The sequence below is a fragment of the Pezoporus flaviventris genome, unplaced genomic scaffold (assembly GCF_033815535.1).
Source record: "Pezoporus flaviventris isolate CSIRO_AGI_PZ_B2104156 unplaced genomic scaffold, CSIRO_AGI_Pfla_v1 ptg000030l, whole genome shotgun sequence".
Taxonomy (NCBI): domain Eukaryota; kingdom Metazoa; phylum Chordata; class Aves; order Psittaciformes; family Psittacidae; genus Pezoporus; species Pezoporus flaviventris.
The window spans coordinates 10735700-10749952 of NW_026892578.1; the positions used below are offsets into that span (position 1 = coordinate 10735700).

Here is a 14253-nt window from a genome sequence, read left to right on the forward strand (position 1 = left end):
CTTCTTACCAATAGAGCCTCAAGCAGCAGAAATTAGCATTCACTTAAACATGAAACTTTACATGGACGTCCTTATGTAAAACATTTGCTAGCTCGAGCAGCACTGCAAAAATGAGCTGATACTTTTTTTTTAGTGTATTAATGCATGTGTCCTCCTTAAAAGTCTTCATTGCAGCTGCAAGGAGATTGCTGTATGGTTATAACTTTGAAAATCTGTATATATGGGAAAGATTTTGTGCTGGAAACCTGTTTTTGATTTGTGTTTGAATGCAGGCTGTTCTAAACCCTGGAAAGACAGAGCATGAGAGTGCTGTTTCTTAAGACAAAAAAGAAGCAGTTGAAATGTTTTTGTGGATTTGAGATTAAAATACTCATTTCTGTTGAATTACATTATTCTTAATTACACAGGTGTAGTCACTGACCCTTCAGGATGTTGTACTTGTGAAGTTGTATGTAGTATCTTAAGGTTGTTACAACCATTTGTAGAGTTACGAGTTAAGCATTGAGGTACCTCAGTGGCAAACAATGATAGGACAAGGGGTAATGGGTACAAACTGGAACACAAGAGGTTTCACTTAAACTTGAGAAGAAACTTCTTCTCAGTGAGGGTGACGGAACACTGGAACAGGCTGCCCAGGGAGGTTGTGGAGTCTCCTTCCCTGGAGACATTCAAAACCCGCCTGGACACATTCCTGTGTAACATTATCTAGGTGTTCCTGCTCCGGCAGGGGGATTGGACTAGATGATCTTTCGAGGTCCCTTCCAATCTCTAACATACTGTGATACTGTGATACCTTTCACCCTCCTACATGGTTCTGGGTTTTTGGGTTGTTTTTAGAATTTTCAGGCTGGGTACAAGGGACAGTAAAAGTCAAAACACTGTTTTTGTTGGGTTTGCACTAGTTTGTATGGAAAATAATAAAATTTAAATGTCTTTTATACTTGAAAGGGATTTTCCTGTTCTTCCACTCTGCATCCTTCTTTTTTCTTGTCCAGGCTGGATTGATTTTGAGCACTGTAGTGTTAGGTATGCTAGTTGTGAACAGGCTCTAACCAAATAATTTATACTTTGTGGTATGCAGCATCTTACTTTTTTTTTTTTTTTAAATGCTTTTCTCCTTAGAGCTCACACAAATTGAGGACCCAAGGGAGCAATGGAGGAGGGAGCAGGAACGCATGCTAAAGGAATACTTAATTGTTGCCCAGGAGGCACTCAATGCCAAGAAGGAGATTTACCAAATAAAGCAGCAGCGTTTTGAGCTGGCCCAAGAAGAATATCAACAATTGCACAAAATGTGTGAGGATGACAGCCGTTCTTATGCCAGCTGTGAGTTTGCTAGCCTTTTTTTGATTTGCCCGCCTGCCTTGTACAACATGTGGTGTAAGAAAGTATGTGAAGTGTTTCTATCACTTGGTTCTCCTCTGAAGGAAGATTCTGACTACAAAAGTGAGGTGCTATCCTTTGACTGTTATTCAGAGAATTCCATTTCCTGTTAGATCTATTAGAATATGCCTTTTTATCAACATTAAACAGGGGTATATACCAGCTGCCATCTGTAGCCATCGCAGAGCCAGGTGTAATAATGATTCACATAAGGCAACAAAGACAGGACTGATTGTTGCTTGTCAGTCACATACTTGCCCTCCTAAATTCATAGATTATTCCACTCTGACAAGGGGGGGCACCATCATCGTAGGGGAAGCCCTCTGTGGATCCGTGGTTGATTTATTGACTATAAAGAGTTAGGGACAAGGTGTGGTCAAGAGTATCTCTGACCACAAAGTAGGAAGCAGAGTTTCATTAATGCACCTCATTCTTGACTCTCAGCCTGTGATTCTAGTGCTGGTGGTGTAGGTTGTAGAGCCTTGATTTCCTGCCCTTTTCATTCTTCAGATATCTCTGGTAGCTTGAAAGTAGATGATGGACTTTTACTAAAATCTGAAGTTGTTGCACTGCTGTCATGGCTGTTGGCTGGTGCAAGAGCAAAAGGTGTCTTTGCTGAAAAGTCAAAACAATCTAGTTCAAAGTGCGTCAAATGGATAAACCCATCAGCCACGTGGAAGTGTAGGGTTTCAGTGCTCTGGTGGCTTTTCAGTGGTCATCGTGTGTACAGCAATTGTTTAACTGAAGGCTTTGCTGATAAATGCTAAGTACTTCATAAATATGGGAAGCTCTCCTTAGCCCTTTCTGAAAATGTTCAAAAACCTGACTGTGGAGAGGAGGATTAAAGCAGGCATCTGGGTAGAAGTGCTTAGCTGCTGATCCAGTGGTATTTATGAATCAAAGGTAATTCATAGGTATGCCAAAATTGTGAATAAAAGATGTTTTCTAGGGTTGAGGTGTCCCAGATGGTCTTGACCAAGTATTCCTTTACTCTTGAACAGGGATTATCTCACCTTTTTGTTTAGTTTTAAATACAAGAATTGTGTGATTCATTTTGTGACATAACTGAACAGTTGTGACTAGTCTTATTACTCCCTGTTACATTCAAGTTTCTTAAGAGTTATTAAGAAAGATTTATTTTTTTTCCTTACTAAGAAAGGAATTTAAAAAAAGAAAGTCTTGTTTAAACAGAGTGTTTAACTACTGGTTAAGGAGTTGGAATAAGATAAAAGGTAATGCGATAATTTTATTTCCGTGGATTATAAGATCTGGATACACATGTATTAGAGTACTTTTCTAGGAGCTTGGGCTTTTGGTATTTTGAAAATTTGCAATTGTTCAGTGGGATATTTTGTTAAATTACTTCAGGTGAACATGCAGAGAGAAACTGTTGATGGCGATACTAAAAAACCATAACCTGTTTCTCATCTTTTTAAACTCTTGGAAAAACAAGTTGCTTGAAACAGCAGCAAAATATGACTGAAAAAATGGAGGTTCTCTGTAACACGTATGCAAATGCTGTGTCAGTTAACTTTTAGGTTTCCCAGTCCTCTGATTTTTTAGGTATTGCTGTGGAATTGATAATTAGATACTGTAAAATCACTTAAAACCTTTCACTTGTTTTGAGGTGACAAAAATACTTTAATTTTCTACGGATGTGTTAATATATTTTATATTGGTTTAAGGTCATATGCATCTGTTGTGAGAAAATGGTATGGGCTGATTAATCAGATGAGCTATTAAAAAATAAAATCCCTTTGGTGATTAATCATGCTGTCAACTCAAGATTTCCCAGAGCTTCTCCACTTATTTTCTTAATTCAACTTCACTTCACTCTGGAATGCTTGCTTTTCAATTTATTGTACAGAAATCCTAGGCTCCTAATTCAAGTGCAATTAGACGGCCAGAATTAGGTGCTCATATTGCCGATTCTGCCTCCACCACTAGTTGTTTCAGTTTGTTGTGTGACAAGAACTAAAACTTCACAATTTCCATTTTGCTTATGGGTGCTGCCATTGAGTCAGTGTTGTCTGCTCATAAGTGGGAGGTGGCGTGAGCTCAGCGGTCGTGGGTTGGCAGGGAGGTGCCAGTGCAGCAGTTTTGTGACTCAGTTGTGATCAGCACTGTTTAAAAAATCCAGAGAAAATCCTGGATTTAGAGAATTAGTCCAGGCATGACTACACATTTTGGCAAGTTCCTGCATGCTTGACATGACCTTGGCATTGCAGTAGTCTTTGGAGAGTCAAAAGGTTCAGTGCAAGCAGATACGGGTTTCAAAACAGCAGCCTTCAGCTCTGCAAAAGGATGGTAGGTCTAACAGCACAACACCATCCCTTCGCATAACGGGCATTTTTCAGTGGGCCAGCGCTGCTGTAAATGGCTCTCTCAATAAATCATGGTTGGTCTTGCCCAGTCTATTCTGTAGGACCTTTACTTCATCTGTCTAGGCTTCAGCTTCTAATGCTGCATCTTGAAATCATTGCCTGACTCTAGATGTGCAGTGTTAAGAGCTCACTTGCTAGAGGTTGATCTGTATTGTTGGTTCCCTGTGTTGTTGCTTTAGGAGGCAGCTTCTCTCTGTAGCTGATTGAATTTTGTTCTGACAATAGTTTTTGTGTTTTCTTTTTTTACTTCAGTCCCTATCACACTGTTAATTCAACATACCTAGGAAACAATTAAAAAATTGTTTTGCTTGCATCGGTAAATCCTGTCATGGAAGCTAGTTGCTTTTAGGCAGTATACAGTGCTCCTATATAAGATTTCTGTTTTTCAGAACAACAAAAAAAATATAGTTGAGGCACACCAAATGTAATTCTTCAGTTGTACTTTAAGCGCAGAGGATTATTTTAAAATCTAGTGACTTGTGACACAAAGAATGAATGCAGTGGTCTATTAAATAGTGACACATCTTAACATTTGTATTAAAGAAGTAAAAAAAAATAATGTAAAATGCTGTTTTCTATCTGTTTAGCATTCTCTGGATTTTCAGCTAATACCAAGTATGACCCATATCAGATCAAAGCAGAAATAGCCAGCCGTCGTGACAGAGTGAGTAATTTTTTTCATTTTGTAGAAATATGAATTGGGCATGGGGAAGGAAGGGATCTGTGTGTTTTTCTTTACCCTATCATTTACACTGGGTGTACATTTTTAGAACAGAATACTGTAAAACTGCTTTCCTACTCTGCCCTGCTGTTCTGTTAAAACGAATCTATATTTACTACATTTCAGTAACTTGGAAAGTAATGCTTTTTCAGTGTTAAAAGCATAAAGATTTTTGTCACAGATGTCAGAGGCAAGCTCAGCTAGGCTTTTAGAACGGAGACAGCTAGTAAATGCTCTGTAGCCAAATTCTTCCTTGATTAAGTACAGTTCAAGCCCACTGCCTTCATAGTTTCCCATTTGCCCTTTTTCAGTGGTCTTCTATGGATGTCACTGAATTCTAGATTTAGCCATTTGGAAAGCTGCTCACGATTTGGTAGACATGTTGGCCAGATAGACGTTTTTAGGTGATTTGGCCAGGGCTCCTCTATGAGGGGAGTGCAAGCATTTTGACGATGACAGGCAGTTCTGTAATAAAAATGCTCCTTTTTAAAAAAAAAATGCTAGAATCATGCTTTTGGTACTTCTTGGCTGAATAGGTTTCTTGAATTTCTCCCATGCTGCTTTAGCAAAGAAGTCTGCGTATTAGTTTCAAGCAAGTTGATAGAACAGTTCTAAAAAGCAGTTTATAATGTCAAACTCTAGAACCTGTTTCCAAATGGTATGTTTCTTTTTATTAAAGGATAAAATGGGATTTAGCATTCCAGGCACTTGGCTCACAAAATAAATAAAAAACACTTATCTTTGCAGGATAGTGTTCCATTTTTGTTGTAGTGACCACTTTTCACATGAGTGCCTCTGAAAGTAAATCCTGTTCACCACCCTTCAAAGGCATTTATTCTATCTGCGTCTGTTTACTACATGCTGACTAGTGTTTGCTTGGTTTACATACTCTAAATGCCAGCATACTCTAAACGAGAAAATGAACCTTATTTATTTAAATAGTATTTAAAGAAATAAACAAAATCTTCACTTAAACAGTTATTTCTCTTTTCCTGAATTTTAAAACAAAACAATCTTCTAAATGCATAGGATAACTTGTTCAATTGAATGTGTGCGCAGGCATTGAGTTGCTTCAGGTAATAGAATAAAATATGCACTGAAAAGTGTTTGTGTGTGTGATACTAGCGATGTATTTTTTCATTTTACTTTTGGAGAGTGTTGAAAGAGCTGGTGAGGTTTTAGGAGCATTTTGGGGTCTGGTGCCATGCCCCTCACTCTTGGAATAGAGCTGACAAAATAAATTTATGCCTGGATATGGACAGATTTTATTTTTTTTTTTTACTCCTTTTTTTAGTAATGGTTTTGTTCTTTATTGGCATACATGTGAAAATCTAAGAGCACTCTGGATTAGTTTTAGAAAAGGTACCAAGTTTGATAGTTTGAGAAGATAGAGGTTTTTCCTTCCATGCCTGCCTTTCTTTGGGCTCTCAGTTCAGTCTCATGCCTCACCTGGTACACACTGAAAACACCTTCATTCCCCCCCATTTGTTTGTAGTCCCTTTCATCCTCCTCCCCCCATTGCTCTCAGTTATCTGTAAGTTTTGGAGGGCAAGAAGCTATTTCTTTGCAGGTCATTCCTAGTGCTTATAGCAGTCTTCTAAGTCAGCCCAACCTACTTAGGCAATTGTTTTCCTAAACCCATAAAATTAATGTTTTGGAGACATCTCTGCTTTGTCACTTCTGATTTATGCTCACTGGTTGGATTAAAGTAATTGGCAGGGAGATTGAGTGGGGAGGACAATATGAAAATAATGTAGAAAATCAGACAGCCATTTCTGGGAGAGAGGCCAGTTTTGTTGCCAGTGGTTTTTGTTTTCCCAGATAGAAAAATTAACAGCATTGTATGTTCAGGGTTTTTTTACGTTGTCTAAAGAGTTGAAGACAGTTGAGAGGTGCCTGTCAGCTATATGGGGAGAAGAGAAACTATATGGATTGAAACTTGCTGGTTGTTGGCATAGGCTATTGGAGAAAGGAAACAAAGAAAATAGATGAGGAAATTGATACTTTGCAGACTGAATGTTGTGACCGCTGTTTGATTGGGTCTTATGATATTATGAACTGAAGACTTAAGACTCATGAACAGAAAGTCTTCTGTTATTTTAATGCAAATTTTAAAGCAAAAAAGAGAACTTAGATTATCACTTCCAATTTTTTTAAGTAACCTAATATTTTGTATTTGAAAAATAATTTTTTTTTATTATGAAAGTTTCTGTTACATTTTATTACTTTATTTTGTTATCTTTAGCTTTCTAGGCTGAAACGAGAATTGGCACAGATGAAGCAGGAGCTGCAATATAAGGAAAAAGGAGTGGAAACTCTGCAAGAGTAAGTTAAGAGTTTGTGGGAGGACTTTTTTTTCTTTGTTCACCTTGGAATAATTTCTTAGAAAAGTATTGCCAAAAAAAAAAAACAAACAACCCAAATGGTTGACATCTCTTAATTGCTTTGATTCAGAGTTTTTGCTGTGATAAGTGATTCAGGGGGAAAACCGTGTGAAATGATGGAAGGAGGGTTGGACAGAAGTAGTTGGAGACCTTATGGATCCACATGCAATAACAGTTTTTATAGCCCCTGTCCTGTGACTGTTCCTGAAGATGCTGAAGTGGAATTAGATTTAAAAAATATTTTAAAAGAAAGTTTTTTTTGAGATATGTACAGCCTGAAGCACCATACAGTAAGAGTAGTTTTCCTGTGAACAGTACCAAGGCTTTCTGGCTGGGCACAAATATTCCTCAGGGTAGTCTGTGCACCACAACACTGCTTCTTCCTTTTATATGATGGTCAGGTTGTCTCATTTCTGCACAGTGTAGCTGATTTGTGTGTACTGTAAATCTGATGGTCTGTGAGACATTTAATTTTTTTTTGTTGCATGAGTGCATGTAAATGTGAATCCTTGTCTCCTCCCTGTGAGGAAAGGCAGCTCTGGGCAATTTGCCATTGTTCCCAGGGCTTTTAGGCAGCTTGTGCTCTGTTTCCTCTGTGTTCAGTGGTGGCAAAAGTGTGAACTGTTGTGGTGACCCTCTCCTTGCCACTTTTCCTGCAGACCATCAGATGGGAACTGAGTGACTTCCATCTGTGCACTGCTTAGTCACCTACACACGTAGCAAGTACGCAGGATGCCCAGTGGGATAGGGAGAGAGGTACCAGGCCATGGAAAAGATGGCAGGTAAACACAGGTTGTTGTGACTTCCAGATCTGTTCAACAAGGCTAGGGGCTAGACCGTGTGTTGAACAGCTTGTGGATTTGCCTTGGACATGTGGCTGTGCATTTAGAAATCTTGGCCTTTTTTTCCAGCATGTATGTGAATGAACTGCTTAACGCAGGCGCTTCCTGAAAACATTGGAACTGTTGCATGTCTAATGTATTTTGTAGCATAAGTACAGCATCCATGGAAAAACTCTGAAGCTTTGGTTTTATTGTGTTGGTGCTACAAAGCATGGACGCGCACTTTTGTTTCAGTAATTCTGGCAAAGTTCCAGGGACCCTGGAGAAATTAGGTTACTTATTTTCCAACTTCAGTTTTGTTTGGTATCGTGTTAACAAAATGGTATAAAGAGTGACACTCAGATTTTGCTTTTAAAGAAGGGTGAGTAGTGCATGCACTTCATATCCTTTAGTGGGTTGGTTTGTTTGGGTTTTTTTTTTAAGCTTACAAGGTTCTTCTGATTTATAATGCATTTTAAAAGATTCAGCAAAGTATACTTGTTCAGCTAAAATCCTTCATATTGGCAGCTATAATGTAATCATTTTCAGGCATAAATACGTTTTTACTGACTTCCTGAAGCCTTTACAGCTAGTTGGTGGAGTTGTTAATGTATGATATTAGCTGAAAATTAGTAAAACGAAGCACTCAGTATATTTCATCAATAACTATTTTAAGTAATCTAAGTGTAGTCAGTGTTTTAGGATGGAGGCCCACATATGTAAGCAGTAACAGAACAAAAGCATTTTAGTCTTAAGAGTCTTAATCATATTTTCTTTAAGTGAGTAAGGATTGTCTTCCCTTTTCTACTTTCTGTATTTGGTTTCCTTCTGGTTTATTGGGTTATTTTAAGGGTATAGGTTCAGTTGTTTTATAAAAGGACCAACCACTCAAACAGGATTATTGAAGTAGTTGAAGGCCATTTGAAACTCAAGATTGTTTTAATTAATCTAATTCATTTAAGATAGTCCAACAAAGTAGTGCAACTTTTTGAAAAGTGAAGTCTGGAAATGATTAAGAGTACAAATGTTAGTCTTGGCTTTTAGCCCAAGTGAAGTTGCTCGTACTCCAGGACGGGTGTATAGGAGAGACATTCAAGAGAAGAATTAGTTAAAAGCATACCTGATTAGTCAGTGGTCACTCTAATAACTTCGTTTAAAAGTTCCAGCATGACAACTCAGAGCTTTGGTGCTGCTCATTGCTGCTGTTAACTATGGTCACTCTCTGTCCCATTGGTGTACTAGGCCATTTGTTGTTGCTGGCTGAAGTTGGGGAGAACATTTTGCTGGTGTGTTACCTGGCATTGCAGTGAATTTCTGTCAGTGTTTCTTCCTTCAAAGTCAAGTGCAGTGACTTTGCTTGAACCAGAGGCTGGTGGATTTGTTTGCTTTTTATGTTTTCAAGTAATATTTTAATTGCCTTTCTGGTGAGATCCATGATTTCTTTGGAACAATTTGCCACTTTGCAGAGTACTCACAGTAACAAATGAAGAGCGAAGTTTTTGTAGCCTCTTTCTGTACGCAGGATACAAATTGGACTAAAAGCCTAACTGTGCTCTAGATTGTCCCTGAGTGTTCTCTCCCCTGCCCCTTGTATTTGTGAGGAGAGAAGGGTCACTCAAGTCAAGTACCAAAGCTGAAGTATTTTCTCTTTTACATATCCACAAAGTAAGTATATTGTCTGAAAAGAAACAGCTTCTGCTTTAAAACAAAAATGCTGATATCCCCCCAACCCGCTGCTTTTATTTTTCTTTTCCAAGTTTCTTGCATTTCGGACATTTCTCCCTTTTCTTACCTTTTCTAAATTTCTTGGTCAGCATAACTTTTCCTGCTTCTTGTGCTAGGTCAAATCTTCAGTTACTGCTAGACTGAGAATAGTATGTGTCCTATTTGGTTTTTTTTTTTTGGAGCTGTCACACTTTGGGCTTTCCATTTGGTTGAATGTTTGCTTTTAAAGCGTGACTAGAATGGGTTATGAGCAGGTATCAGAACCTGCTGCCGAATGACTCTGTGTGCAACCTCTGCTGGCTCTAGCTTTCAGAGAAGAGACAAATTATATGTGAAGGGTAGTTAGGTTGCTCAGTATTTTCATCATTTTATGTCACTGTCTTATTCAGATGCCTTTGTTAAATGCAAATCACTTGCATTGACATTTTCTGCATGCAGTGTCTGCCTTGGACTGTATTTTGTTTTCTGTCCTTTTTAATTTTAGTCAGATGGCTAAGCCATCTTTGATGAGAATTAAAAAAAAAACTAAAAACCACAAAACAACTAGGGAGAAGGGGGGTGTGTGTGGGGGTGTGTGTGTGTGTGTGAAAGGATTGAGGTTTTTTTAAATACCTCTACAACTCCCGTACAATCAGAATTTCAAACTTCATAGTGCTGCAGCTTTTTATTAGGACTGTGTTTTCTACAGTTTCATCCAAATTTGGCAATGTTGTGATAAGCCTTCGGACATCGCGGTCTGCTGTTGCCCATTGGAGACTTTCTAGAGCTCATTGTTTAAAGCCTGCAAAGATTCCACCCTGTGTGGAATCCACAGGCGCCTTTTCCCCAAGGTGCGGCTGATCCTGTTGCAGTCCAGTTACAGGGTTAAAGATGAGCCTTTCCTGGAACAAACTCCTTCCTCTGACCTGGCGCCAGGGACTGAGAACGAGGAGCAGTTCCTCCTCCCCTGTGTTTTCAGTGACCCTTCTGTGTGCTGGCAGGAATTCTGGAGGAAGGAGGCATTTAGCAACAAAGGAAATGAAAACTTGGCCAGTTGGCCATGGAAGTGGAGTGAACACTGGGAAGTTGGGAGAGACAGGGAGTTAGGAATGACTAAACAATTTGTAGCTGCAAACTAGTTTAGAGGATACGAGACCCAACAAAAGCTTTACAATTAAATATTAGCTACAGATCTGTGCTTTGGTGAGGATGGGGAGAGTCTTGCGTTGTTGAAAGCGTGTGGAAGAAAAGAGAGGACCATGGAAACTGCCCTACATGACTGAAACTATTGCAAGTGTATTGGTAGTTTTCCTTCAGAAAATGTATACTTTATTCATAGTTTTGTGTATTATCTGAGTGTTCTTTCTGTTCATACAAACATCTAATCTGTATTTGTATCCTGTTCTTGTAATAAAATGGAAGATTCCTGTTCACCTTGTGGCTTTCAAAACTAGAGCTTAATGAAAGGAGGAAATAAAATTAACAAACAATAAATAACAGATACTTGTCTAAGATACTTAAGTCACTTTGGGTTGACAGCGATACTGATTTAAGCTCAAATACTTCTAGCAGTAGAAATTTTTCTGATTCTTTTCTTAAACAAATACCAGTACATGAATCTTTGGGTAACTGGACAAAAATATGGTTGAAATTAAATAATTTCCTTTTCCTGAAATGCCACCTTGGACCTGGCAAGCAGTATAATGAGCAGTTGTGTAGGAGGCATTTTTGGGTCTAATGTTTGGGTGGAATCTATGTTCTTAGCATTAAGGTAAACTTCAGAGAAAATCACATTAGCTTTCTCATGTAACTTTTAGTGCATTGGATTAGTTGTTTTATCATGTTTTTATCTAATATTTTCAGGATTTTAATTAAAAATTAGTGAAGACTTAAATAAACATCTTAAAACCAAACCCAACCAAACAAAAATCCAGCTTGCATCTATGTGACACTTAAGTCCTCTTTTGTTTTTTGAATAAAAATCTGTAAAGGCTTATATATTTTCTTATGCAACATGGGGAAAATTGCATGTAAGTGAAAAGCTTGCTGTTCAGACTTATTTTGTGTTGTCTCCAAAAGCAGGAACTGTCAGAAAAAAAAACAACCTACTTTTTTTCCTGAATATTATGAGTTGTATAATTAAGCCACACGTTTTTATTCAAGCCTTTTGAGTTTTCATCTTCATATTTTAATTTTGAAGCAAATAATTTGCTGCAAGTGGAATTTCACTGGCAGAACATGCTGGTGAGTGTGATTGATGCTTGTAGCTTAACATAATACCTACCTTGAAACTTTTAGTTATTCTTAATATTTTAAATAGAGTTTAGGTATTCTTATCATTAATGCATAGCATACTCTCTTCTACATCTTTTCATAAACCGATGTCCTGTGTAAGGACTGATGTGTGTTTTGTGTTGTATTTTATAAAGCAGAGACCCTTTTTCCTGGAGTTGTTAATACTTAGCATTGGCTTAGGGACCATTATATATCATACCCCCTTTTTTTCTATATGTGCTCTTTCCAGGAAAATGGGGGCATTTTAACAGGAATTCAACAGAATTTTCTCTAATTGCTCTTGGTAGCCAGTTAAAATCTCATAGCTGTTTGTTATAAATCCATGACCAGATCGTGGTTCTAGTAAGTTCTGTAGTCTCTGGTCTTGTTCATTGTCTAAAATCAAAGCAAATTATTGAGATGCCGCATTGGACGGGGCTTCTGCATCCCAATCTGTTGTCCTTTATTATTGCAAACTGTTGGGAAAAAAGTTGAAAACTCAGTGCATATGCCGCTTAAGATGAGAGATTGTTGTGTCAAGGTGGAAACGTGAGCACTACTTCAGCCTGAGGTAGTAGTGTAGCACTCTTGCTCCTTGCAGAGTTTACATTTGGAATCTTCCGGGATGGTACCATGTGATGTTCCTTCGTGTGGGACAAAGATGTCTTTAGAAAAGGTACTCAAAGATGCCCATAATGGCAGGAAAGCATCTGCAATAAAAGTTTAGGAGTTTAGAAATTTCTTTCCAAGAAATGAAATGCCTTTTTTAGAAACTTTTAGGCAAGATCAGGTAGAAGTCGTGGAGAAGATGTTGGAGCGTGTAGTGGTGCATGGAAAATATGACAGCTAGACTGCTAGTATCTTTCTCTTTAGAGTTACTACCATGTAGGTTAGTTTTAGGTTGATTTTACTTCTGTTGCATGAAATGGTCCACAGACATTGCCTGTAAGCTGTGTATTAGGACATTAAAACCAGAAAATTTGTTGGTTCTGCAGAACCTGGGTAGATAAATGCATTGCTTTGTCTTTAGAGTGTACTTGGCACAGAATACTGTGCTAATTCCAAGCAGAGTATCATTTATTCCTGGAAATAAAGTGGTACATGAATAAACGAGATTGTAAAACATCTACATGCTTCCTAAATACGTAAAAATTCCTGACTTTGTCTTAATATTTTCAACAGGATTGATCGTAAGATGTCAAGTGCTCATACAAATTATAGACTGGATGAAGCACAAGCTATCATGAGTGAGCTTCGAACCATAAAGAAAGCTATATGCACAGGTGAAAAAGAAAGGCAGGACCTTATGCAGGTAAGAACTACATAACTGAATAAATAGCTGCTAAAAAATAATAAGCTACCTCTGTTTTCTTGTTCATGATTCTGTTAGGGTTACCAAGTTTAAATAAGCAAGTGAGGTGGCCTAAACTGATTTTTCTGTTTGATAATCATTACCAATAGCAGGCAGCTCTAAAGAGGTCAGTAGTCTTTGCCTATACTGTGAACACAAGACTTCAAAAGCAGTTTTATTTTCTTGTCTCAGATACTGTAATATCCTTATATTTAGATCAGTGTCTTTTGTTAAATACAGCTTTCTGTTGCTGCTGATTGCATCAAAGACTGCTATGGAGTAATTATGCTGCATTAGAAAAAATACCTTCTAGTTTTACAGTATTTGTTTTTCATTCTGTTTAGTGTTTTTTTTTTATATTACCTATAATGAAGTAGGACTAATAATTCATGTGCTAAAATGTTTACCAATTTGTCTACCACATTTTGAGTTTTATGAGCATTTCACAAAATTAGATCTCTGTTACTATGCCACAGTTTAGCAGTTTTCCTGCTTTTGCCCTGAGCATTCCTCTTAAGTACCCATATCAAGACATACGTTGATTTTTATTTTCTCACAAAACCCTCAAAGGGTATGATTAAACACAACATCTACAGAAACCATAAATGCAAGCTTTGAATTATTTCATGAATTGGAGCACAGGAAGCAAGGGAAGATACATGCCCGGGAAGCGATGTAACTTCTGAATGGATTCTGCATCCTGCTTCAAGCTTTCAGTTGCTGTGTCTGTGTTATTAATGTGATGGGAGCTTGATCAAAGAGCCACGAGCATCTGCCACTTCAGGGACTTCAGTGTAGACTTACCCAAATATGCTGCAGATAGAGTGTGTGACAAGGACAATTCTCTTCATCCACTCTTAAACTACTATATGGTAAAAGGCATCTTTGTTACCTAAATTTTAGGGACCATACTAAATTAATATTGCCATTCAAATACTTTCTTCAATTTTTCTCCACAGTACTGTTCTGGTGTTGGGTTTTTTATTATTTTATTATTGTTAAATGATGTGAGTACTATGTAATTTGCATATAATAAAAATGTGTAACATCCATAGTTACACAATTACGCAGTCTCCAAAGCGTTACGCAAAGGTCAGCTGATGGACCACAAATCATTGTTCAAGTAGAAAAACTGCTTAATTCACTTTGAAGAGTTTCTGCATTGACATATTTTAAGATATTTGATATTTTGTGTTGGCCAAGTTTTAAAGCAATTCTTGGTCTTCCATGT

The 14253-nt window shown here is 37.8% G+C and overlaps 1 protein-coding gene across 3 annotated transcripts in view; it reads left to right on the top strand.

The window, feature by feature from the left end:
* The window catches only part of WWC3 (WWC family member 3), a 106686-nt gene that overhangs the window by 45936 nt on the left and 46497 nt on the right, over positions 1 to 14253 (top strand). For 2 of the 3 annotated variants that reach the window (XM_061459895.1, XM_061459894.1), the window contains exons 3-6: positions 1123 to 1326; positions 4355 to 4431; positions 6734 to 6813; positions 12854 to 12983. In XM_061459895.1, coding sequence (XP_061315879.1) covers positions 1123 to 1326; positions 4355 to 4431; positions 6734 to 6813; positions 12854 to 12983 — 491 coding nt within the window. Of the gene's footprint in view, positions 1 to 1122; positions 1327 to 4354; positions 4432 to 6733; positions 6814 to 7543; positions 7655 to 12853; positions 12984 to 14253 lie in introns of those variants that run through there. The other variant, XM_061459896.1, reaches the window with a different exon arrangement.